Here is a 24,546-nt window from a genome sequence, read left to right on the forward strand (position 1 = left end):
TGTTAAACAAACAGGTTGAGTGAAAAGAAAGTTATATTGGTGGGTCCTGCCTTCTACGTTTTCCTTAATTCCATTAAGTACCACGTATCTGTCACCAGTGGGTTTTTGCCGTTTTCTTGTTACCACATGCTGTTTAAATTTAATGTAGTTATTTTGTTTCACAGTTTGTTACTTTTGCTGGTTTCCCCCTTATTTTCATTTTGGAGGCCTACACTAAGTATCTTTTCTTGTTACTGTTTACAAAAGAAGAGAACTGGTTTCTGTTGTTATAAGTTTTGTGCATCCACAATTGCTCACGTGTGTTTTACGATGCTCATTCTGTGTAAATCTCTACCAATATGTCTTGTGTTTTTTTAATGTTTTGTGAGGTTTCTTATGGTTCTTAGTATTTCAGCATTATTTCTTAATTTTCAGGCTTCTGAAATTCTGATAGGATCTAATTATTGCAACTCTTCTGTCATTACTCGGCATCAGCCTGTAGAGAGCTAGTCATATTTCGTAACATCTCGTAATGTGTTATTTCTGCATTTCATAATATGCAATTTTATTGTAAATATTATTAGTTAGTCCACAAGTTTTTGCGGATTGTTTTAGCCCATTGTCTCGAATCATCCCTCCTATTTGAATTTTTTTGGCCTTTGCACATGAAAAATTATTATTAGGTATTGAAAAGTAAGTGGCCTTTTAGTTTTCATTCTGTTGTACAAACGGTTTCCAGATATTCAATCTTATAACTATATATAGCGTGGTTTATCACGTTGAATGCCCAAAAATTATACAAAGTTACATAGTGCTGCAGAACGTCGTTCTGGTTCACATTAGGACCATCAACGGAACACAGTCCGTTAAAGCGAATTGCGTCTCTTCGTGAAGTAAGTATGTTCAACAGGCTAACTATTTTGCTCAAGAGTTTATACGTAACACTGATATTACAACTCCTTCTCTTGATGCACACCTGAAATTACTCGTGGGGCTTGCAGTCTTTTCAGAGCAAAGCTCTGCTACGCATATTTAATTAGTAATTTTAAATTGCGTGACAGTGGTATTTGTGCACTAATCTTCACACTTGATAGCTACAGATTTTTTATAGATATACAGATATTTTTAATTCATTACAGATTCCATCACCATGTCCAAGGTACAGCAAAACCAAGTAGAACATAAACTCGAGCAAAACTCGCAGTATGTGTGTGTGGGATGGCGGAGGGAGGGGGAGGGGGGAGACACGAGTGCTTATGGGTTAATGGATACCCTGAGTTGCTAAACTGAACTTTTAGTTCTGCTTAATGCGCTCTCCTATTAGCTATCAAAAATGACAACGATATTGACACTTCAGTGTTATACGTTGAATTATAAATAACTGGGTATGCTATTTTTTACTTTCTTGTGGTTCGTGAATGACTTACCTTCATAAATTCGACGCTGGACTCCAGCGGATTATCGAATCGGAAGAGCAGCAGGAAGTTTTCCTCCATTGGCAGCAGCTGGGCGAGCTGCAACAAGAGAAATGGAAAGTGCGACAATGAGATTTAGAAAAATGTAAATACTACAATTATTGACAGAGGAACTGAAAGAGAAACTGAACACTACATTGGAGAGGATAATTCATTTCTCTCCTTTAACAGTAATCGGTCATAAGGGGAACATTCATAATCTCAAGCTTTTATCACTTACGGCGCCCCATGGATCTTACTCAAGCAGCTCAATGCTAATGGCACTATGGGTGGATGATTTTTCATCAGCGGAAGGGTAGTAAATGGGACGATAATTCGTATTCCTCATATTCCATTTAGAAGCTGAAATAACTAAAATCTGTCAAAGCGGTAGGAATAAAAAATCATCATATGTTTAGAACACCGTAAGCGTAACTCACTGAACGTTGGTTATTTGAAATGCGAAACACTGCGAATGACACTGTTTACATAAAATTCAATGTATTAGCTGAATTACCGTATTAGTGGCTGAATCGTTTCGTTGACAACACAACCAGCAAAAATATTATTACTACTGGCGTCATAATTTTTTACTTTCTCGAGGCTATCATTTAATGTGAGAAAAATGTGATCTCGTCTGGGCAAGTTCTGGTGAACAACTAACCAACGACACCTACAGCTTTTCCAGACAGGACTGACCAGAGGAAATTTGGATAAAAAATACAGCAGGAACGAGGACACTCTCTTTTCAGTACTGGAAAGAATGGAACACCTTGACCGAGAAGTTGATATACTTTCTAGTTTATTTCTATAAAGACTGAGCTACACGACCGACACATGCGAAAAAAAAAATGTTTTGTCCTCTCATAGAAACGAACTATTAGCTACAAAGCATGACAGTAACTTACCACTTCAACAATTAACGTCTGTCACAATTCCACAAATAGTACCCTGAAGATAAAACTTTATCGCGCTGTCAAATTTATTGTAAACAATATACTGTTTTAAAAAAGAAAACTACAATTCAAAATATAGATTATGATGTTCAGTTTAATCTATACATAATTAGATATCAGCTGTCACAGAAAGACCTGCGTCAAACAGGAATGGCTTGAATGAAAATGATTAATTGGTATAATAGTAATTACGGTTATTTTTTGCGCTTTACTGTAGCTAGTTGCTAAGGCACGTGAATTTTGTGTTTTATTTTACCAGATTGCAAACATTCCTAGCTTGGTTTGATAATTCCCAGGTGCTATATACACACACGAAATGCAAGTTACTTATCGACATATTCAACGACTTAGTAGAAATACAAGTAACTATAAAATATATACTCTAAGGCAGCCGCCGTGAAAGCATGGGCGCAAAGTGTCAGACGGGAGTGGGGGGACACAGGCTTTCATTGAAAAAGTTGTGTTCGCAAAACTTGAAAAGTAGTCGGCTGATCGCTTTGAAATTTTTACATACAACGTTGCATTTGAGTATCAGCGAGTCTTTATATATATCCATTTCTAAACTATACGAAATACATAAATAAATATGTAATATTTAAAAGGGAACCGTTGTCACTAAAAGTCTCGAAAAGTTCTTGACCGATTTACTTAAAATTTTAATCAATACTCTATTTAACACTCAGATGGACATAGACTACATATTTTTTTTAAACAACAACGTACAGGTTTTCTGTTAAAGCCGATTACGGGAAAGAAAATGCTCTGATTTTATCTGTTGTAAAAAAGTGCGGTTTTCATTCTTTCATAGCAGGCAGTTTTAACTACGATACTGGTGCACTTAAACCATTAGACAATTTATTTCTGTCATACGTATCGTTTCTTATTACACATATTTTTAATTTGTGTACACAACAGTATGGTCTTTTGTTTTCTTCGTCAGAGAATGTCTTCACAGAAAACAGGAAAGTTGTATATCGGTTTGTGATTAGACTGTTACCACAGAATCTTAATTTGCAACAATAAGGAACAAGGCTAAAGGTGAAAGAATGGGCAATGGAAGAAGAGAAGGACAGAGGGATGGTAAGAAATGGATGTAGAGAGCGGAAAGGAGGAGACAGATATATATATATAGAGAGAGAGTGAGAGTTGGGTGGGGGGGGGGGGGGGAGTGCAGGCAGGAGGTGCTGGAGAGAGATGGGTGAAAAGAAGATGAACAGAGAAGAGGAGGAAAGAGGTAATGGATAAACGTAGGGTGAAGGAGGAGGAGCTGGACAAAGAGAGTGGGAGGAAGAGATGGAAGGAGACAAGGAGACAGACGGAAGAAGAAGATAAGGAAGCGTATCCGATTTTCATACATATTATAAATGTATGATTTTCTTTTATTTCTTTTCCATCTAACCAGACTGAGACACAGCAACGCGTGGCCAGGTACAACTAGTATTTTATATGATGTAAGAAAAAGACTTCTGGCGAACAAATACTGCTGGCATCAGATTCGCGTTTCCATGAACCAAGTTAGGAAGCGTGCTGTCTTATTCCACAAGACCTATCCGGTAGGACCTGTCAACAGGAATCCCGAGAAAAGCCGTGAATAATATTTAGTCGCACAGCGTCTGCCACCGATCATCCGCAGGGATAGCGACATACCTGACATTTAACAACCACTATTGACAATAAGTCTGTTGACAATGTGACTGTCATTCCTTGCAACACTGACTACAGGAGTAGACTGTTAACCACAGCCACTTTGACTGTCCACTCGATTTCAACCAGGCTTCTGGATGTCGGTTCGAAGGTAATGAGTTAGTTAGAAGTTCAATTCTATTGCGTGTTCGGTGGAAAAAGTTAACCAGATTTAAAATAAAGTGATACATGTTCCGCCATTCCCATGGGTAGGTGGTTGATTCGCTGTGGGAACAAGAGATCCCAACGAAGTGATTCTCCAAACGTCGCTTCTTTTTGGGAATCTGTAGTTCAAATAAGGTAAATAATTAGAATTTAATCAAAGTAGATTCATCTTTAGCATCTTCCTCTGTTCCTATAAGCAACATTAGTTCTAAGCCCAAATGGAAATTGCGGAAATATCAAGTTTATTATTTGACATTAGAGTTTATCAGCATTATTTAGAATATTGAGGAACGACCATAATGTGTCCTTTGTTTGGAGATTTTAACCAACGACAACTTGAAGCCCATAAAACTAAAGGAACATCTACAGACAAAACATCCAGACGATGTTGTCAACCCATCCAGTTAATTAAGGATCATGACCAACAACTAAAAGCAAATGTCAAATTCCTCAAAAAACAAATATCAGTTCCTAAGAAAGCACCAAGAGCATCCGTAGAAGTAGGTATCCCACTTAATTGCAAAATCCAGATCACTACATATTATTGGTCGCAGATAAATTCTTCCTGCAGCCGTCAAAAAGTGCGAAATCATAAATGCAGAAAGATTTAGCAAGATTCTGAAGTCCACACCGATCTCAGTTAATCCAATGGCTCGTCGTATTGATGCAGTTGCCACTGATCTGAAAAATCAGTTGCTGCCATGTCTTCATGATAGCGCAAAATTCGCTCTGCAATTTGTTGAGAGTATTGATAACGGAAATCTTTTGCAGCTTTTTGTTTTTGTATGCTACTCTTATGAACGTGCTCTTTCTATTTCGTAAATTTTTGGAAGGAAGGTCTACAGGAAAAGATATTTTCTTTCTCGTGAAGTCCTTTTTAGTTGAAAGCAATCTGGCGCGTACAAATTGTTTTGGTACACGTACCGTTGTGGCGGAAACATTAGCCGCAACTAAAATGGGGTTCATTGCAAGAGCGTGCGCTGTTTCTCCTGTCATATTCACACATTGCCTAATATAAAGGGAGGCAATGGCTTCTAAAGTAGTACAACGGAAAGTTAATAGAGCTGAAGTATGCAGTCAGTGTTGTAATTCTTGTGAAAGCATGAGCTTTAAACAATAGGCCATTTTCCATTATTTGCGAGGAGATTGATTCTACTCATGACTCGCTCCTATAGCACACGGAGGTACTTTCGCTGTGCTTGCTAAAGTTCTTCGTCGAGGCATGGAGCTGGGTGTATGCTCCATTCGTCTTTTGTTAAATCCAAAGCATTGTGCCTCCCCATGCAATGCACATGAAATCATCCAGAAGACACATGTGAGTCCAGCGTCACTCGAGGTTGAATGCCTCCTGGTGATGTTGCGGGCACGTGGAAAAGTAAGGAAAGCATGTAAGCGGGAGAGAGACGAATGGGCAGTCATTATACCGAACATCGGGCCGGAAATGCGGAGATCTACTGATCTAAGCAGTTTTGGCAAAGGGGACATTCTTATGGCGCTGCAGCTGGAACTAAGAATCTCTGATGCGGCGAAGATGGTCGCCTGTTATGGTAGTACTGTCGTGAGCAGCTGAAAGATGGTGAAATAACGATTAGGCCGTATGGTATTGGACGACCACGTCTCATCACAAAACTTGAACCTCTGAGGATCCCCCACTGCGTAATCCAGGATAGGCAACGATCTGTAGCTGATCTGACTACAGAGAACAGTGTTGGTGTAGGCACAACTGTTTCGTAGAACACCATTCAAAGGCCACTGTTGAACTTGGAGCTCTGTGTCACACGACCAGTACGTGTCCCTGTGTTGACCCAACGACATCATCATTTATGATTGCTGTGGGCACAGCATCACTGCAACAACGTGCTGTCTGTCGAATGAATCACATTCCTTGTTACAGCGGGTCGATGGTTGGGTCCGTAACGCAGTCGTCCAGGCGAATGTCTGCACCATAGATGCAGGTCGGTGAGGGCAGAATTATGCTATTGGGTACGCTGAGTTGGGCGTCCATGGGATCTGAGGTGGTAACTGAAGGCATCATGACTGCAGTGAGCTACTTCAAGCTTGCCGTCCGCCCCTTCATCCCCCCCCCCCCCCCCCCCCCCCCCGTCACTACGGTGGTGACGTCTTCCAGCAGGATAATTGTATGTGCTGCAAGGTCAGAATCGTGCTACAGTGGTTTTAGGGGCATTGTAGTGAACTCTCATTCACGTCTTGGCCAGCAAATATGCGTGATCTGTAACTACCAGAACACATGTCGCGCGCCAGCTGCGTGCCCGGAAAATACCATCGCGTAATTTGAGGGGAATTGCTTGACCTGTGCATAGATGTGTGATGCCACATACCTCTGGAATCTTGTCAAGGACTTGTAGAATCCATGCCAAGCAGAATCTCTGCTGTACTGTTTTTGAAAATTGGAACAAGACGCTACTAAACAGGTGGTCATAATGTTTTGGGTTATTGGTGTAATTAAGGTGAGCATAAGCAACAGAACCAGCATTATGCAGCATTCTTCGTCCGTTGTTGTGGAATTCTGCACGGGTAAATGTCTCATATTCACGCTTGGTGTGTTGAATGTGTGCTTTGCAATTACCCACCAGTTTTTCAGTCACTGTTTTTTGTGTGGGATTAAGGAGCTTTGGGATTGCTTTTCTGATAGACCTGATGGTCGATGAATACCATTTCGTCCTATCAAGTAGCACTGCTAATCAACTGAAGCCACTAAACAGAATATCCAAAGTTTGTGTTTTTTATCATTCCACATTTTCTTTTGATAAGTTATTGTGTTCAAATGAAATATTGTTTCTGCTAGGTATCTTCCATTCAAATTAAATATTCAATGCGTCAATCCCCATTTTAGGATATGTAGCTACGACCAATAAAAATTAACGGTATGCAGTTAAGATGAGCACACTGAAGTCATAGCGTAGATCTTAAATTCGTGGCCTGCTCACTATTACTTTTCTGGAATAGTGTAACTTTCCACGCGTGGAGGTTTCGCAGCTCAAACTCTAGGTTAGCAGGAAGTGAGGTACATTTTTTTTCCTGGTGAACTGATGAGAGACTGGCTAACGATTTTCTTTCCTGGCTTCCAACAGATTAAGAAAGACCGAGACATTCATCTTCAGAAGAGTGATGGATGAGAATCAGTATCGCATTGTTCCATAGCTTTCTGTTCATGATATACAGGGTGAGCACAAATTCTTGCCATGATTTTAACAATTTATTACTGAATAACTGTTTGACATAATAATTTACATTTGATGCCGTTACGTAGGTTAGTGTTACTAGTTTTTTTTTAAAGACCACTTACATTAGTAAACCTCAACGTGTGCTCCCTTGGTAGCTCGGAGAATGTCGAGGCGGTATTCCAGTTCCCGCCATGTATTTCGTAACATATGTTCTGTCACAGTACCCACAGCAGCTTGTATCCTAGCCTCCAGTTCGTCGACGTCAGCAACTGGTGTGACGAAGACTCTGTCTTTGATATAGCCCAAGGAAAAAAAGTCAGGGGGCGTAATGTCTGGAGAGCGGGGTGGCCAGGGTGTTAGAGCGTTCTTTCCAATCCACCGACCCGGAAATGTTTCATCCAGGAAATCACGCACTATCAAAGACCAGGGGGGGGGGGGGGAGGGGTGATCCATCTTGCTGGAAAAGTATCCATGGTTGATATTCTTCTAACTGTGGGGCAATGAACTGTTGCAAAATGTCTAAATAAATGTTATCGGTAACGGATGTTTCCGCGAAGAAAAATGGTCCAAAAACCTTGTTATGCATGAGGCCGCACCAAAGATTCACTTTTTCGCTGTCTTGCTATAACTGTACAGTAGCATGTGGAGACTCTGAACCCCATATACGGACATTAAGCCTATATACCATTCCACTGACATGAAAGGTGGATTCATCGGTAAAGCATATGCGATTTAAGTAACCGTTAGTGCCATCAATCCTGTTGAGAATCTCAGTTGCAAATGCAGCACGTGCCAGCTAATCATTCGGTTGCAAGGCCTGCAAGATTTGCACTTTGTAAGCATGCAACCTAAGCCTTTCATGAAGATTCTTCACCACATTTGCTTGCAGTATTTGAAGTTCACGTGATGCTTGACGAATTGATTAAGACGGAATCCGTTGAAACGATTGCCGAACACGATCAACAGATGTATCACTCCCACGAGGCCTACCACTTTGAGGACGATCTTCTTCGCTGCCTGTTTTGTTAAACTTTGCATACCATCACTTTATTGATTTAACGTCAGGAGGGCTGCGTCCATAAGAAGCCCGAAATTTACGCTGTATACTGATGGACGATTTCGTTTCGTGAAACCAAAGCACACATTGCGCTTTGTCCTGCTTCGCCACCATTTTCCCAGGAACTAACGTGACCTCACAGACCGCGTCTTGTGTTGTTGGAGAGCCTGTATACAGAGAGAGTGGCCATAGGTGAAGTTGCCCCTGATTGGTTGATTAGCTTTGGCGCCATTGTTCTGCCAAACGTCACTTGCGCTTCCTATGATCGCCGTGCTCTTGAGTTGAGTTGAAGTTCAGAGGACTTTTGGAAACGATTAAAGGGTATTTGAATTATTGAGAGACTTGTTATGCGTTGTGCATGCATGTTAGATTTTGTTGTATACCGTTTTTAGTACGTAATTAGCGTTTGCGATCTTAAATACGAGTTGAAATAATGAAGCGTTTTGTGATGAAGTCGGTAGGCCTACATGTTTGAAGTAAACACGTTAGTAATTGAACAGTATTGTTTTTGACGTCAGTAATTCGTTCTGCAGACGTTCGTAAACGCCGGCCGCAGTGGCCGAGCGGTTCTAGGCGCTACAGTGTGGAACCGCGCGACCGCTACAGTCGCAGGTTCGAATCCTGCCTCGGGCATGGATGTGTGTGATGTCTTTAGGTTAGTTAGGTTTAAGTAGTTCTAGGTTCTACGGGACTGATGACCTCAGATGTTAAGTCCCATAGTGCTCAGAGCCATTTGAACCATTTGAACGTTCGTAAACGATGGCAGGTTGTGCTACATTTGGTTGTTCGAATAGAGGCGAGGGTGGATTTCGCATGTTAGCATTTCCACGCAATGAAGAAAGACGAAAGCAGTGGGCAGTCGCAGTCAACAGGGCTGACATAAATCAAACAGGAGCCTTGTGGAAACGAACCAAGTACTCTTATGTATGCGATGTAAGTCGTTTTTGCTTTTAACTACATATAAAACAACTTGCAACATAAATAGTTAAATTTGAAAACAGACCTGTAAATTGGGTGTGTGAAAATTATTATAACACATTATTTTTATAAACATAGAATTAAAATGGGATTGTGTATCTAATGTATAAGAATTTTGGTAAGCTGCAGACGTCATAATTACGTCCTTCAGTGTCATAAGGTGTTTTTTTAACAGTATTGTATTGAAGATTCATCTGACGTAATACAGGTACGTTAAATGTTTAGCGTTATGCTCTTCCGATACAAACCAAATGCTATACACTAAATTTTTTATTTACATAACTTTAATTGCAGTATGTCTAGTAAACGAACTTTAAAGGAGATAAATGCAAGTAACGAATAATTTTTACAGCCACTGTATCAAATTTTCCTGTGCTCTACGTAGTAGGCTACTAAGAGTATATTATAGCTGCAAAGAAAGGCATTTAACGAATGATTTCGCCATATTGTCTTGTGCTTTTGATTCGGTGAGTGTGTACTCCACTACTCCACTACTAGCTATTCAAAAGTCCCGCCCGCAGTGTGGCAGAAAAATGGACGCCGTATCGTCCGGTTGGCCACTCTCTCCCTATACAGGCTCTCTAGGTGTTGTGGAGCACTAGCGTCATCTGTTGGTCACAACAACTAATAACACTAAACTATGTAACGGCGTAAAATGTAATTTACTATGTCAAACGGTTATTGTTTTATAATTTTTTTTATAATCAGGACAAGACTTTGTGCTCACCCTGTATATTGCGACTGTACGATCGATGGCGGCCAGTGTCTCTTAGAAGAAGCAGGTAGTGGAGTTACCGCGAGAAGATGCCTGAATACTGAAACGCCAGGGTAGTGGAAAATGCCGTAAAAGCTCGACGGGGAGGAGGCTTAAATATTTGAAAAGTCGTCCGACAGAAAGCGTGGGAGAGCCACTCGGGGGTGGGAAGAATTCAGAGCCTTCACCTCCGCATCGCGTACGTTTCACCGAGGCAGCGCACAGCGCGCTGCGCTGTTCCATCCCGCAGCGTCAGGCAAGACTGGCCTCACAGATGTCTCAGGTGGATGTAACTATCGATTCAAAAATGGTTCAAATGGCCCTGAGCACCATGGGACTTAACAGCGGAGGTCATCAGTCCCCTAGAAGTTAGAACTACTTAAACCTAACTAACCTAAAGACATCACACACATCCATGCCCGAGGCAGGATTCGAACCTGCGACCGTAGCGGTCGCGCGATTCCAGACTGAAGCGCCTAGAACCGCTCGGCCACTCCGGCCGGCGTAACTATCGGTTATCGGGTAGGACGTACTGAGTGCCCAAGTAACGGACACTGTTTCCCTGATGAAAGAATGGCAGTTTTCACGACGTTCTTGTTGGCCTGCCCAAGAAGTAAATCGCACCTAATTGCGAGGTTCGGCTCTTAGCACTATGGGACTCAACTGCTGTGGTCATCAGTCCCCTAGAACTTAGAACTACTTAAACCTAACTACCCTAAGGACATCACACACACCCATGCCCGAGGCAGGATTCGAACCTGCGACCGTAGCAGCAGCGCGGCTCCGGACTGGAGCGCCTAGAACCGCACGGCCACCACGACCGGCTGCGAGGTTTGGAAATTTGGTAGTACCAGCATCCAATGTGCCAATGATACAAAATACAAGAATGACAAAACAGCTGAAGCATCCAGAATAAATGATCGGATGTCAGTTTAACTTTGTTCACGTACGCACTATCGGCGGATATGCAAAAGATTAGAACTGCAATTCTTTGTGACTGATAGAACGGCTACCAAACTGCGTTAGTGTTGATCGTATTTAGTTACCAAGACTAGTATTTTTGTGGTCTGGCAAGACAGCCAATCCACTAGGACGGGAGGCCGAAAGGCACGCGTTTAAGCTCACGCATGCTGGCGTGAGGTCTGGAAAATGACAAGGTCTTCATAGTAGCAAAAATAGTACGTAGCTTCTGGAATACTTAACTTTAATCCTTAATTGGTGAACATCGGTCTGACGGTACATGCATCACAAGATAAATAGCAATTGATAATGGCGCCTTGCTAGGTCGTAGCAAATGACGTAGCTGAAGACTATGCTAACTATCGTCTCGGCAAATGAGAGCGTAATTTGTCAGTGAACCATCGCTAGCAAAGTCGGCTGTACAACTGGGGCGAGTGCTAGGAAGTCTCTCTAGACCTGCCGTGTGGCGGCGCTCGGTCTGCAATCACTGATAGTGGCGACACGCGGGTCCGACGTATACTACCGGACCGCGGCCGATTTAAAGGCTACCACCTAGCAAGTGTGGTGTCTGGCGGTGACACCACAGGTATGGTACATAAGCGGAATGAACAGCGTCACATGTTGAGAGATCACCGCGAGGGACGCAGAGATGTCGTGTACTCGTGTTGGACAGCGTTATCAGCACCTGACAGAGTTTCAAAGGAGTGACATTGCGCGTCTCCATTTCGCAGGCTGGTCGAATCGTGCAACGTCCACATTATCAGAACATTCGTTTGGGACACTGGCCCAGTGTTGGACTGCGAGGGAAAGTGTAGACAGGCATACTCGTCGTCAAGGCTTCAGTTGACCACGTCTGACTGTCACCAAGGAAGATCGCCCCATTGTGCGCTGGGCACATCGTAACCCCCTAACTTCTATGCCTGCCGTCTGAGAACAAGTAATGGACTCCAACAACATTCTGTACTATCCAGCACCGTGGGTGGAAGATTTTTAGCATCCGGAATAGGTAATTACTGACCCATGCGCAGGCTTTCATTAAGACCGAAATACAAAAGACTGCTTTTAGAGTGGTGTCGTAACCTGGAAGCATAGACTGCTAATGAATTTGTCGCAATGTGTTCAGCGATGAATATACACTGGTCAGCCAGAGCATTGCGACCACCGTCCTACTGTCTATATGAACTCGTCCAGACGATAGCAGCGTCACATGGTGAGAAGTGACTGCTAGACAGACACACTGACGGAGCATAAAGTATCCGTGTGTAGAACGGGGGGTACGGGCACGAGCATTTCGGGAACGGAACGACTTGTCGGGTGTTCGAGGAGTGCTGTGGGGAATGGCAACAACAGTTGGCGAAACCAAGACAAAATCACATCCTGACGTCGTGAGGTTGGACAGCCAACCCTCATTACAAACGTCGGACACCGTAGGCTGGACAGACTGGTAAAACAGGACTGGTGGCTAACTGCGGCGAAACTAACATCAGACTTTAATTCTGTGCAGTGCATGAGCACTCCTAACGATGGGCCTACGCAATCGACGACCCATGCATGTCCTAATGTTAACACCACGACATCGGCATCTACGACTGAAATGGGCACGTGACCATCGGTACTGGAAACTGGCGCAGTGGCAGGACGTTGCATGGTCTGATGAATCCCAGTACTTTCTTCATCATGCCGATGGGTAGATGCGAATCCCTCGTCTTTCAGTGGAACAGCTTCTTGACACCTGTAGTGTGGGACAGAGACAAGCTGGCGGCGGCTCCCTCTGGGGAAGATCCACGTGGGTATGCATAGGTCCATTGGAGCTCGTATAATGCACCGTGACGGCTAAGGAGTATCGTACGCTGATTGCAGACCACGCACACCCCTTCATGACGATCATGTTTCCCGACCAGAAGTGTGACAGAGTGGATCGAGGAATACAGTGATGAATTTCAATTGATGTGCTGCCCCCCCCCCCTTTCCAACTCGCTAGATCTGAACCCAATCGAACACATATGGGGTGTGATTGATCGTGGCGTCAGAGCTCAATGCCCCACCCCCGGGAACCTACGGGAGTTAGGCAACTTTTGTGTGCAGACGTGGTGCCAACACCCTCCATCGACGTACCAAGGTCTCATTGCTTCCGTGCCACTACACATTGTCCCTGTTATCTGTGCCAAAGCTGGACGTGCGGGTTATTAGGTAGGTGCTCATAATGTTCTGGATGATTAGCGTGCACTCTCTGATCAAAAATATTCGGACATATATTAGTGGCAATTAATGTGGTGTGTGTCGACCATTCGCCTTTATGACCGCTCGAGCTATTCTCGGAACACTTTCTGTGGTAGCCTTTAAATCGGCCGCGGTCCATTAGTATACGTCGGACCCGCGTGTCGCCACTGTCAGTGATTGCAGACCGAGCGCCACCACACGGCAGGTCTAGAGAGACTTCCTAGCACTCGCCCCAGTTGTACAGCGGGCTTTGCTAGGAAGGGTTCACTGACAAATTACGCTCTCATTTGCCGAGACGATAGTTAGCATAGCCTTCAGCTACGTCATTTGCTACGACCTAACAAGGCGCCATAGCATTTGATATTTATCTTGTGAAGCATGTACAGTCAAGAGCGATGTACACCAATTAAGGATTAAAGTTAAGTATTCCAGCAACAATGTACCTTATTGGCTATATTAATTACATTAGCTGTTCCAGACCTCACGCCAGTCTGCGTGTAATTAAACGCGTGCATTTCGGCCTCCTCTAGCAACACGGTGTTGGCTCTTCTGCCAACACAGCACTTTCAATAAGTTATCTATGGAGGACCCGAAACAAAAGAAGATAGTAATGTTGGACGTTGGGATCTGGAGCGAAGTAGACGTTCTAACTCTACCCAAAGGTGATCCACTGGGTTAAGATCGGGTCTCTGAGAAGTCCAGTCCACTTCAGGAATGTTATTTGCCTCAAACTGTTTACTCAGAGATACCGCTTTAGAACCTGATGTGCATTGTCAAGCTGATACAATCATCGTTTCCGAACTGTTCCTCTACAGCACGAAGATTACTACGCTATAAAATGCGTTCATAACTTCTGCAAACATCGTTTTCTTAAGTACAATAAAGAGACCGGACCCTAACCGTAAGGAACACCTCCACATCGTAACACCACCTATTCCGTACTTCACTGTTGGCATCGCGCATGATGGCAGCCGCGCTGTCTGAGGCGCCTTGTCGCCATCAGCGCGGCTCCCCCCGTCGGAGGTTCGAGTCCTCCCTCGGGCAGGGGTGTGTGTGTTATCCTTAGTGTAAGTTAGTTTAAGTTAGATTAAGTAGTATGTAAGCTTAAGGACCAATGGCCTCAGCAGTTTGGCCCAATAGGGTCTTACCACGAATTTCCAGAATTTTCCATGATGGCAGGTAACGTTCTCCATTCATTCGCAAAACTCAGTCTTTTCCATAAGACTGCCACAGTGTATAGCGTCATTCATCACTCCAACTCATTTGGTTCCAGTCATCCACTGGCTAGTCACGTCGCTAATTACACCACCTCAACTGTCGCACAGCGTTGACTACAGCAACTTGTGGTTTATGAGGTGCTGCTAGACTCTGAGGAGTATTTATAACTCAGTGAGCACAGTCGTTTTGTTACTTGGGCTTCTGGTAGCACTTTGGAACTCACAAGTGACTCCTTTAGCTTATTTTTTAGCCATCCTCCACAGCGCTTAACGGTCCATGTCAGTCAGTACATGAGGTATTTCGGGCCTTGGTTCAGCTGTGGTTGTTGTGCGCGTTCCCTCTTCACTATATCACAAAAAGTCGGCTTAGACTGCTTTATCAATGGTTATAATGGCTCTGAGCACTATGGGACTTAACATCTGAGGTCATCAGTCCCCTAGAACTTAGAACTACTTAAACTTAATTAACCTAAGGAGATCACACACATTCATGCCCGAGGCAGGATTCGAACCTGTGACCATAGTGGTCACGCGGCTCCAGATTGAAGCGCCTAGAACCGCTCGGCCACACCGGCCGGCGGACCGCTTCATAATCACTGAAATTTCCCTGATGAGCTTCCACGAGCGAGCTATTCCTCTGTTATTGCTTCTCTGCTGACAACACGATACCCCCCCCCCCCCCCCCCGCCTCCTTTTTTATACTGCCAGACATCTAGTCCTCAATTCCGCATTACATAAGGGTGTTTTGATTAGGTAATGTAAATCTCTCGCCATGGACTATCAGAAAAGCAGTGCGAATTTGCTGCTTGTTATTGCTATGTATCCATGTCCCACAGATAAAGGGAAGCCTGCTTATGTTATGCAGAATTCTGATAATCACAGATTCCACTTGCAGGTAGTGCTCTCTTTAAGTTTCATTGTTAAGTCTCTGCTCGGTGTTGTCGTATCGAGTTAGTTGGTGCGTGCAGGTAGGCAACCCAATGAACAGGTACACAAAGTGGGCTACCGTCACGACTTTCCGGACAGTTCGTGTCAGTGAAGTACACTATGTGATCGAAAGTATCCGGACACCCTCAAAACATACGTTTTTCGTATTAGGTGCATTGCGTTGCCACCTACTGCCAGGTACTCCATATCAGCGACCTTAGTGGTCATTACACATCATCAGAGAGCAGAATGGGGTGCTGCAGGGAACTCACGGGCTACGAACGAAGTCAGGTGATCGGGTGTCAATACGTCTGTACGCGAGATTTCCACACTCCTAAACATCCATAGGTCCACTGTTTCCGATGTGTTGGTGAAGTGGAAACGTGAAGGGACACGTATAGCACAAAACGGTACAGGCCGACCACGTGTGTTGTCTGACAGTGACCGCCGACAGTTGAAGAGGGTCTGTCCAAATTCCAAACTGCATCTCGATCTACTGCAAGTACTATGACAGTTAGGCTGTTTAGGTTTTTATGTTGGTAACGTCATGTAGCGCTCTGTATGAAAATCACTGACTGTGCTGTGTGCAGACTGTGGCTGGTTTGCATTGTTGGAATTTGCTATTGTAGTGTTGGGCAGTTGGCTGTTAACAGCGCGTAGCGTTGCGCAGTTGGAGGTGAGCCGCCAGCAGTGGTGAATGTGGGGAGAGAGATGGAGGAGTTTTCAGAGCGGATAATCTGGACGTGTGTCCGTCAGAGACAGTAAATTTGTAAGACTGAATGTCATGAACTGATATATACATTATGACTTTTGAACACTATTAAGGTAAATACATTGTTTGTTCTCTATCAAAATCTTTCATTTGCTAAGTATGCCTATCAGTAGTTAGTGACTTCAGTAGTTAGAATCTTTTATTTAGGTGTCAGTATTGGCGCTCGCTGTATTGCAGTAATTCGAGTAACGGAGATTTTTGTGAGGTAAGTGAATCGTGAAGCGCATAGGTTAATGTCAGTCAGGGCCATTCTTTTGTAGGGGTTTTTGAAAGTCAGATTGCGTTGCGCTAAAAACATTGTGTGTCAGTTTATTGATGATCTGAATAAGTAAACAGAGAAATGTCTGTGCACGTTCAGTTTTGCTCAGCTGTTTGAAAACCAAATAATGTAAGACGTTTACCAGCACAGTAATTCATTAATTTTTCTAAGGGGACGTTTAAACTTGGATTTCATGGTCGTGCGGATGCTCATAAGCCAAACATCACGCCGGTAAATGCCAAACGACGCCTCGCTTGATTTAAGGAGCGTTAACACTGGACGATTGAACAGTGGAAAAACGTTGTGTGGAGTGACAAATCACGGTACACAATGTGGCGATCTGACGGCAGGGCGTGGGTATGGCGAATGCCTGGTGAACGTCATCTGTCACCATGTGTAGTGCCAAGGGTAAAATTCGGAGGCGGTGGTGTTACGGTGTGGTCGTGTTTTTCATGGAGGTGGCTTGCACCCCTTGTTGTTTTGCGTGCCACTATCACAGTGCAGGCCTACATTGGTGTGTTAAGCACCTTCTTGCTTCCCACTGTTGAAGAGCAATTCGGAGATGGCGATTGCATCTGTCAACATGATCGAGCACCTGTTCATAATGCACGGCCTGTGGCGGAGTGATTACACGACAATAACATGCCTATAATGGACTGTGCTGCACGGAGTCCTGATCTGAACCTTACAGAACACCTTTAGGAATTTTGGAATGCTGATTTCGTTCCAGGCCTCGCTGACCGACACCGATATCTCTCCTCAGTGCAGCCCTCCGTGAAGAATGGGCTGCCATTCCCCAAGATATCTTCCAGAATCTTTCTGAACGTATGCCTGCGAGAGGGGAAGTTGTCATCAAGGCTAAGGGTGGGTCAACACCACATTGAATTCCAGAATTAGCGATGGAGGGCGCCACGAAATTGTAAGTCATTTTCAGCCAGGTGTCCGGATACTTTTGATCACGTAGTGTAGATACACGTATTGACGTTTGCCCCATCAGAAACAGTGCCCATATTGAGCGCGCGTAACGTGAGTTAAGAACTTCGAGAGATGCTCTATTCATTGATGTGTGTCTTATTTCTTATGCCGTGTAGTTTTTGTGCAATCGGCTTCTGAAATCCTGGTTATCTTTGAATTCCCAGTCCCCGCCGTGTTGGAAAATGTAACAGTGGGAAAGATTTTTTTTTCATTTTGTTACTTCTAACTACGACAGTAATTAAAGTAACCACATATTAATGCCTTTAGCCTGCCAATAGAACGTTTGTAGAGTAAGGTTAAAGGAAGAGGGCGATGAAGAATAGGAGAGAGGAGAATAGGGAAGAGGTTAAGGATCAAAATGGGGAGATACGAAACAGTCGAAGAAGTGAAAGAATTCTCGTATCTACAAAAGAAGACTGCACACGATGGCCAAAGCAAGAAAGATATCAGAATTACATTGATACAAAAGAAGACTAGAACACTAGTTGATATGGAAATAGGATAGAAGAAGCTCTGAACATGCTTATCAGGAGCGCAGCGCTATATGGAATTGAAACTTGTAACAACGGAAATCTGGAGAAAAAGGTAGCTGTTATTTTAGACAAATGCTAAAAGTTAAACGGACATGTGAAGTACAAAATGAAGAAGTGCGAGAAAGAATAAGCAAGGAGTCTACAGAAGACACTTTCTTGACGAAGGGACAGGTTAGTGAGACGTGCTACGGATTAGAGAAGTAGTTGGTTACCTGGTAGAAACTGTCCAGGGCGAATATAATAGGGACAGGCAAGAGATGACCCTGAGAGGATATGAAGTTCACATCCACCTATTGCCGGAAATTATATCCAAGGGAGGTACACCAATTTGTAGATGGAGGTGTTGAACACTGTAGAATAAAACAGAATATGAGCCTGGTATCAGCATCAGGTATGTGGACCGTTAGCATGTGGTATTCCAGACGACCGTATGCAAAATTCGTCATGACAGCTGCGACTGTTCGTATCACTAACAACGCGTGGATGCCATATTACCTACTGAGTTGGCTCGGTGGTGACGGTTTTGCGCTGGTTCGTCGCACAAGCCACCACGGTACTGGGATTTTTGTCACACATCCTAGTCACAAAGGAGGCTTCCTTTACGGGAGGCGGTATGGTCAACCTTCACAACACCCACCTGTGGATTACGGGGAATCCCACTGATGAGGTGGCAGCGAACCGTCAGCACTGGTTGAGACTCAATGAATGGATGGGGGTTATTCGAAACAATCTCTTGCGAGGGGAGATAAAGCACTAGTACAAACGGAACGCATTCCCATTTGCCTTGGTGTGTTCTCAGGTATGCTTTCAATCATTCAAACCTAAACTGTTTAAGATCTTTTATCTGTACCTTGAACTTGATGCACCTCCCTTGGAACGCATTTCCGGCTATACGTCCGTATGTTCCCTCAGGGAAGTTTCCCTGCAGTTTGTCACCGTTACCAGAATCACCCTGTATAGAGATGGACAGCATGAATTCAACTGAAACTCTCATGACAAAATGTAAAGTAGCTACTGGCGCGAAATCTGAATAGGTGTCATCGTTCAGATTTAGGAACACGCATACTAGCTTTCTTTTATCTCACAAAACTCCTTCCTGGTGTTGCGTTTCTTTTTCCGTCAGTGTATAATGCATCGTGTCAAGTGAAGTTCAAATGGTCCAAATGGTTCTGAGCACTATGCGGCTTAACTTCTGAGGTCATCAGTCGCCTAGAACTTAGAACTAATTAAACATAACTAACCTAAGGACATCACACACATCCATGCCCGAGGCAGGATTCGAACCTGCGACCGTAGCGGTCGCTCGGTTCCAGGCTGTAGCGCCTAGAAGCGCACGGCCACTCCGGCCGGCCTCAAGTGAAGTAACATGATACATGTCGTGTTGCATAAAATGACACGTGCCATCACGTCATCCAACATGGGAATTTGTCATGTGGTGCAATATGACATCTCGCGTCATTAAATGTTATGATGCATGCACCCCTACTCTGAAATAACTCATATTATAGATGTATCCCCACTCTCGGATACTTCAAACTGCAGATACATCGCACTCTCTAAAACACATAAGTTTGCGTCTATTTGTTCTTACACCCTCACCATACATGTAACCGGAGGCGAATCTTAGAGAGCTCATGCGCTGGTAAAGCAGGGTTAAATCGTAAAAAACGCGAATACATCAAGATGTTTTGATTTAAATGTTTATGAAGCTGTCAGAAAAGTCGAAAAGCTAGTACACTCTTTTACATGCCTAGCTCTGCCGAGGATCTAGTCGCCTACTTTTATGCTGCAGTAGGAGCAATTTTCATTCTCGTTCCCAACTTTTATTCTGCCATAATTGTGACATTAGACCACCATACAATGTCGAAAGAAATAGCCTGTTGTTGACCCGGGCACCGATTGATACGGTATAGGCCTTTTCAATTGTCTCTCGAACAATGATGCTTTGATCGTGGCAAAGGATAACTCTTTAACAAATCAACCTGACGACGATTAATTAGACTTATTTGTGTACCATCCTACAGAATTTGAACAGAATCGCACAAGTTAGAAACATAGAAGAGGCGCACTTAAAAAGGGTGACAAAACACGTATTTTTTCACGTGAAATAGGAATGAAGCGATATTTTTGGAAGTGAGTTTTCAGTTTTATCGTAAGAATGCATTTTTTATTTCTCTGATTCGCGTTAATCGAATTCGGCGCATTCAGTTCACGTAAGGACGAATTTCACCTGCTACATTTAGCTTGACTTCAAACCACTGTATCTCGACAACGGATAGAGATTACTGATTGAAAAATCTGTTTCGACTTCACCGTTTATCTAATTTCGTGTAAAGCTTGAACCGAATGGTACAAAATTTGAAGTGTAGAAGTGGCACGCTACAAAAACCTCGAAGAAAAACGTGTTTTTGCACGTAAAATTCAAACGAAGAAAGATGTTGTCAGTTGGTTAACTTTTATCGTAGACCAAGACCCGATACAAATCTGTATCAAATCTGAGCCATCAGTCCCTCTCCAGTCCGCTTTTATTTTAGGGTGTCTGTTTTTGTAAGTAAAAATCGAACGGTGCACATAAAAATGGTGCCATTTACTGAGCGTTTATTTCAGTCCAGGCCAAATCCTTTGCAAAAGGAATTAAGCAATTCGCCCAATTCGTGTGAGCGCCAGCTTCGGTTCGTTGTTCAAACCTTGCTTTAGATATTGTAACATGTTCGAATGGCTATAAAAACGGCCGCTGGTCCCGGCTAAACCGTATACCTCGCTCCAGTAGGAACTGAGCACCAAAACTCCCCAAACTGCGATTCTGAATGCTATCTTTTTAGACATTTATTACAGCGTTTCCACTTTGTAACGATTTTTCCTTTGCTCCATACGTGACAGCAATAGTACAGGGATAAATTAATAATTAATATTGGCAGTCGTATGAAAGCCCTCCGCCACGCTCTGAGCAGGGAGTCACGCAGTTATACACTGTAGAGCCAAAGAAACCGGTACACCTGCATAATATCGTGTAGGGCCACCGAGAGCAGGCAGAAGTGCCGCAACATGACGTGGCAAAGACTCGACTAATATCTGAAGTTGTGCTGGAGGGAAGTGACACCTGAATCCTGCAGAGCTGTCCATAAATCAGTAAGAGTACAAGGGAGTGGAGCTCTCTTGTGAACACCGCGTTAGAAGGCATCGCAGATATGGTCAATAATGTTCATGTCTATGGAGTTTGATGGCCAGCAGAAGTGTTCAAACTCAGAAGAGAATTCCTAGAGCCGCTCTGTAGCAATTATGGACGTGTAGGATGTCGCATTGTCCTGCTGGAATTACTCAAGTCCGTCGGGATGCAAAATGGACATGAATGGATGCAGGTGATGAGACAGGATGCTTACGCATGTGTCACACGTCAGAGTCGTATCTAGACGTATCAGGGGTCCCATATCGCTCATACTACACACACACACGCCCCACACCATTACGAAGTCTCCACCATCTTGAACAGCCCCTGCTGCCATACAGGGTGCATGGACTCATGAGGTTGTCTCCTTACTCATACACGTCCATTCGCTCGATAGAATTTGAAACGAGACTCGTTCGACCAGGTAACATGTTTCCAGTCATCAACAGTCCGCTGTCGGTGTTGACGGGCCCAGGCGAAACGTAAAGCTTTGCGTCGTGCACTCACCAAGGATACACAAGTGGGCCTTCGGCTCTGAAAGCCCAGATCGATGATGTTTCGTTGAATGGTTCGCACGCTGATACTTGTTGATGGCCCAGCATTAAAATCTAAAGCAATTAGCGGAAGGGTTGCACTTCTGTCACGCTGAACGATTCTCTTCAGTCATCGTCGGTCCTGTTCTTGTAGGAGCTTTTTACCGCCTCAGCGATGTCGGAGATTTGATGTTTTACCGGATGTCTGATATTCACGGTACACTTCATCGCTGCCTCGGAGATGGTATATCCCATTGCTCGTGAGCCTACTATAACGCCACGTTGAAGCTCACTGAAATCTTGATAACCTGCCGCTGCAGCAGCAGTAACCGAGGCCGGCTGGTGTGGCGGTATGGTTCTAGGCGCTTCAGGCTGGAACCGCGTGACCGCTACGGTCGCAGGTTCGAATCCTGCCTCGGGCATGGATGTGTGTGATGTCCTTAGGTTAGTTTGGTTTAAGTAGTTCTAAGTTCTAGGGGAATGATGACCATAGAAGTTAAGTCCCATAGTGCGCAGAGCCATTTGAACCATTTAGCAGTAACCGATCTAACAACTGCGCCAGACACTTGTCTTATATAGGCTTTGCCGACCGCAACACCGTAGTCTACCTGTTTACATGTCTCTGTATTTGAATACGCTAGCCTATATCAGTTTGTTTGGCGCTTTAGTGTAGAAGTTATTGTTGGTCTCGAAACACGGTTCCTAACGAAATGTGGACGCAGGACTGTTTAAAACTTCGCACATTTTGCAATGTGTTCTCTGTTTTTTTTTATCACTTTGTTTTTATAATCGGACGATAGAAATGGAAGACACTACCGCTCGAATGCTCTGCAAAATACATCACTTAACGTTTCCCTCTAAACCGCCACATCAATACCAGAACCATTATAGGACAATTACAATACTGACTTATAACCTAGGTTGCCAGAACTATATCTAAGTTACGCCAACGCAGTCCCCGAATGAAGAACTTTTAATGGAAAATGTCTTTCAGTAGATAAGGGAGAAAACTTCCAGGGAGGGTGCTAGATCTCTACCGGTGACTGGGCTAAGTCCCCCGCCACCGCCATCCACCGGCCTGCAGGTATCTTTCTCAATATCCGAGTTTTATGCCTGAGGCCGGCGCAGCGAAAGGAATTAATGGCGCGAGGAAAAGGGTTACGCCGGTGAAGACCTAAATCTTCCGGGAGGCTACTTCTGTTGCTTCTTGATGGGTATTTGTAGCGTCGTAAATGTTTATAAACCCAGAATATTGCTATGTATTTACGTGTAAACTATATTGATTTAACTACGATTAGATTGCGTAGTGGTTAGAACAGTTTAAGTGACCACTTGCGTATTCAATATCTTCTCCTATCCTTTCTCGTTTTGACCATTGAGCAAGGAATTAATTCGGATCACAAGGCAGGTGGACAGTTTGGAATTTTAGGCGACGATTCCCATACGGATACATTAGACGATGTACGAACATTCTTAGGCACAAGTTATTATGAGCACGAAGTATAAAACAATTTCTCTGACTTTACCGAATTTTGCTACTGTGAAACGTATGTATCTCTTTGCCTGATTTGTAGGTTTTTCTGGTCATGAAAAGTTTCGGTGACGCGTTAGAGGAATAATAATTCAACGCCAGTGACTATATGAGAGAATTTCGTATGTGTTGTCAAGTAGTAACATACATAGCTGCGAAATCGGTGATCGGAGTTTCAGTGTTGCTACCCTGATGAGACTTCAGTGAAACACACTGCTAATAGACTCCAGACTTCATATATCCCACTGAATATTCACAGCTAAATAATACCGAGGAACGTTGAACATTATTATAGCTATTTAAAGACAAACACGTTCTGGTGTTTGTGACTCACAACATAATCGGTGACTGACTGTGCTATAAAAATACATTTTCAAGTAACTTTGAGAAATGATAAGGCAGACGTGTAGTGCCCTTTAGCTCTAAAAGGCGGCGCTTGTGTGTGATTAATGGACTGAACTGGCACGATGCCCGTAAATGGAAGCTAATTTACGTTTTGAGGGAACATACTAACACGGAGACTATAACCGGTTAACAACAACTTATATTGTTTTTCAAAAAGTTCGGAAGTATAATCCACAAGTTTTAACACTACTTCTACGTCCAGGACTGTCTATTACAGCCTTTGGTTCGAAAAAGGGACTGCAGCCCACTAATATAGGTAAGATTAGATTACAAAGTGCTGTAGGACTCCCTGTTTTGACTGAAAGCACAGCTTCCGGTGCTGTACGATCACTTGCGGCTTGCGGCAACACCGTCTTAGCAATACCAAATTAAGACATCATTAAAATTTCTTGTCCATTAGGCAAATTTGTCGCAAGTAGGAACGAACCGGAGACTGTATCTTGAAGGGTGAATACAGCAGAAGTCACCTTGTTGTAAATACTACATCCGATGAAAAATATCATGACATATTATTATTGCTTGAACTCTAATGGGGACACTTTCAGCGACGTGTCTGCATGTCTGTGGAGGGATGACAACCGATTCTTCCTCAAGAGCTGAAACCAGAGAAGATAATGTTGCTGGACGCTCGGACTGGAGCGAAGTGGAACTTCTGATTCTTCCCAAAGGTGTTCAGTTGGGTTCAAATCGGGACACTGGGCAGGCCAGTCAATTTCAGGAATGCTACTGTCCACAAATCATCGTCTCACAGGTGCAGAGTTTTAAAAAAAAGTGTTACAACTTCCTACAGGATGCAGTACTGATCAAAACGAAAAAAAAGTAATGTTCCTATCATGA

At 43.7% G+C, this 24,546-nt stretch overlaps 1 protein-coding gene across 1 annotated transcript in view; it reads right to left on the minus strand.

Moving 5' to 3' along the window:
- LOC126416380 (calbindin-32) overlaps positions 1-24,546 on the minus strand; it is a 750,330-nt gene that overhangs the window by 186,916 nt on the left and 538,868 nt on the right. Inside the window, exon 4 of the mRNA XM_050084060.1 lies at positions 1,407-1,493. Coding sequence (XP_049940017.1) covers positions 1,407-1,493 — 87 coding nt within the window. The remainder of the gene's footprint in view (positions 1-1,406; positions 1,494-24,546) is intronic.

Source organism: Schistocerca serialis, chromosome 8 (genome assembly GCF_023864345.2).
Source record: "Schistocerca serialis cubense isolate TAMUIC-IGC-003099 chromosome 8, iqSchSeri2.2, whole genome shotgun sequence".
Taxonomy (NCBI): domain Eukaryota; kingdom Metazoa; phylum Arthropoda; class Insecta; order Orthoptera; family Acrididae; genus Schistocerca; species Schistocerca serialis.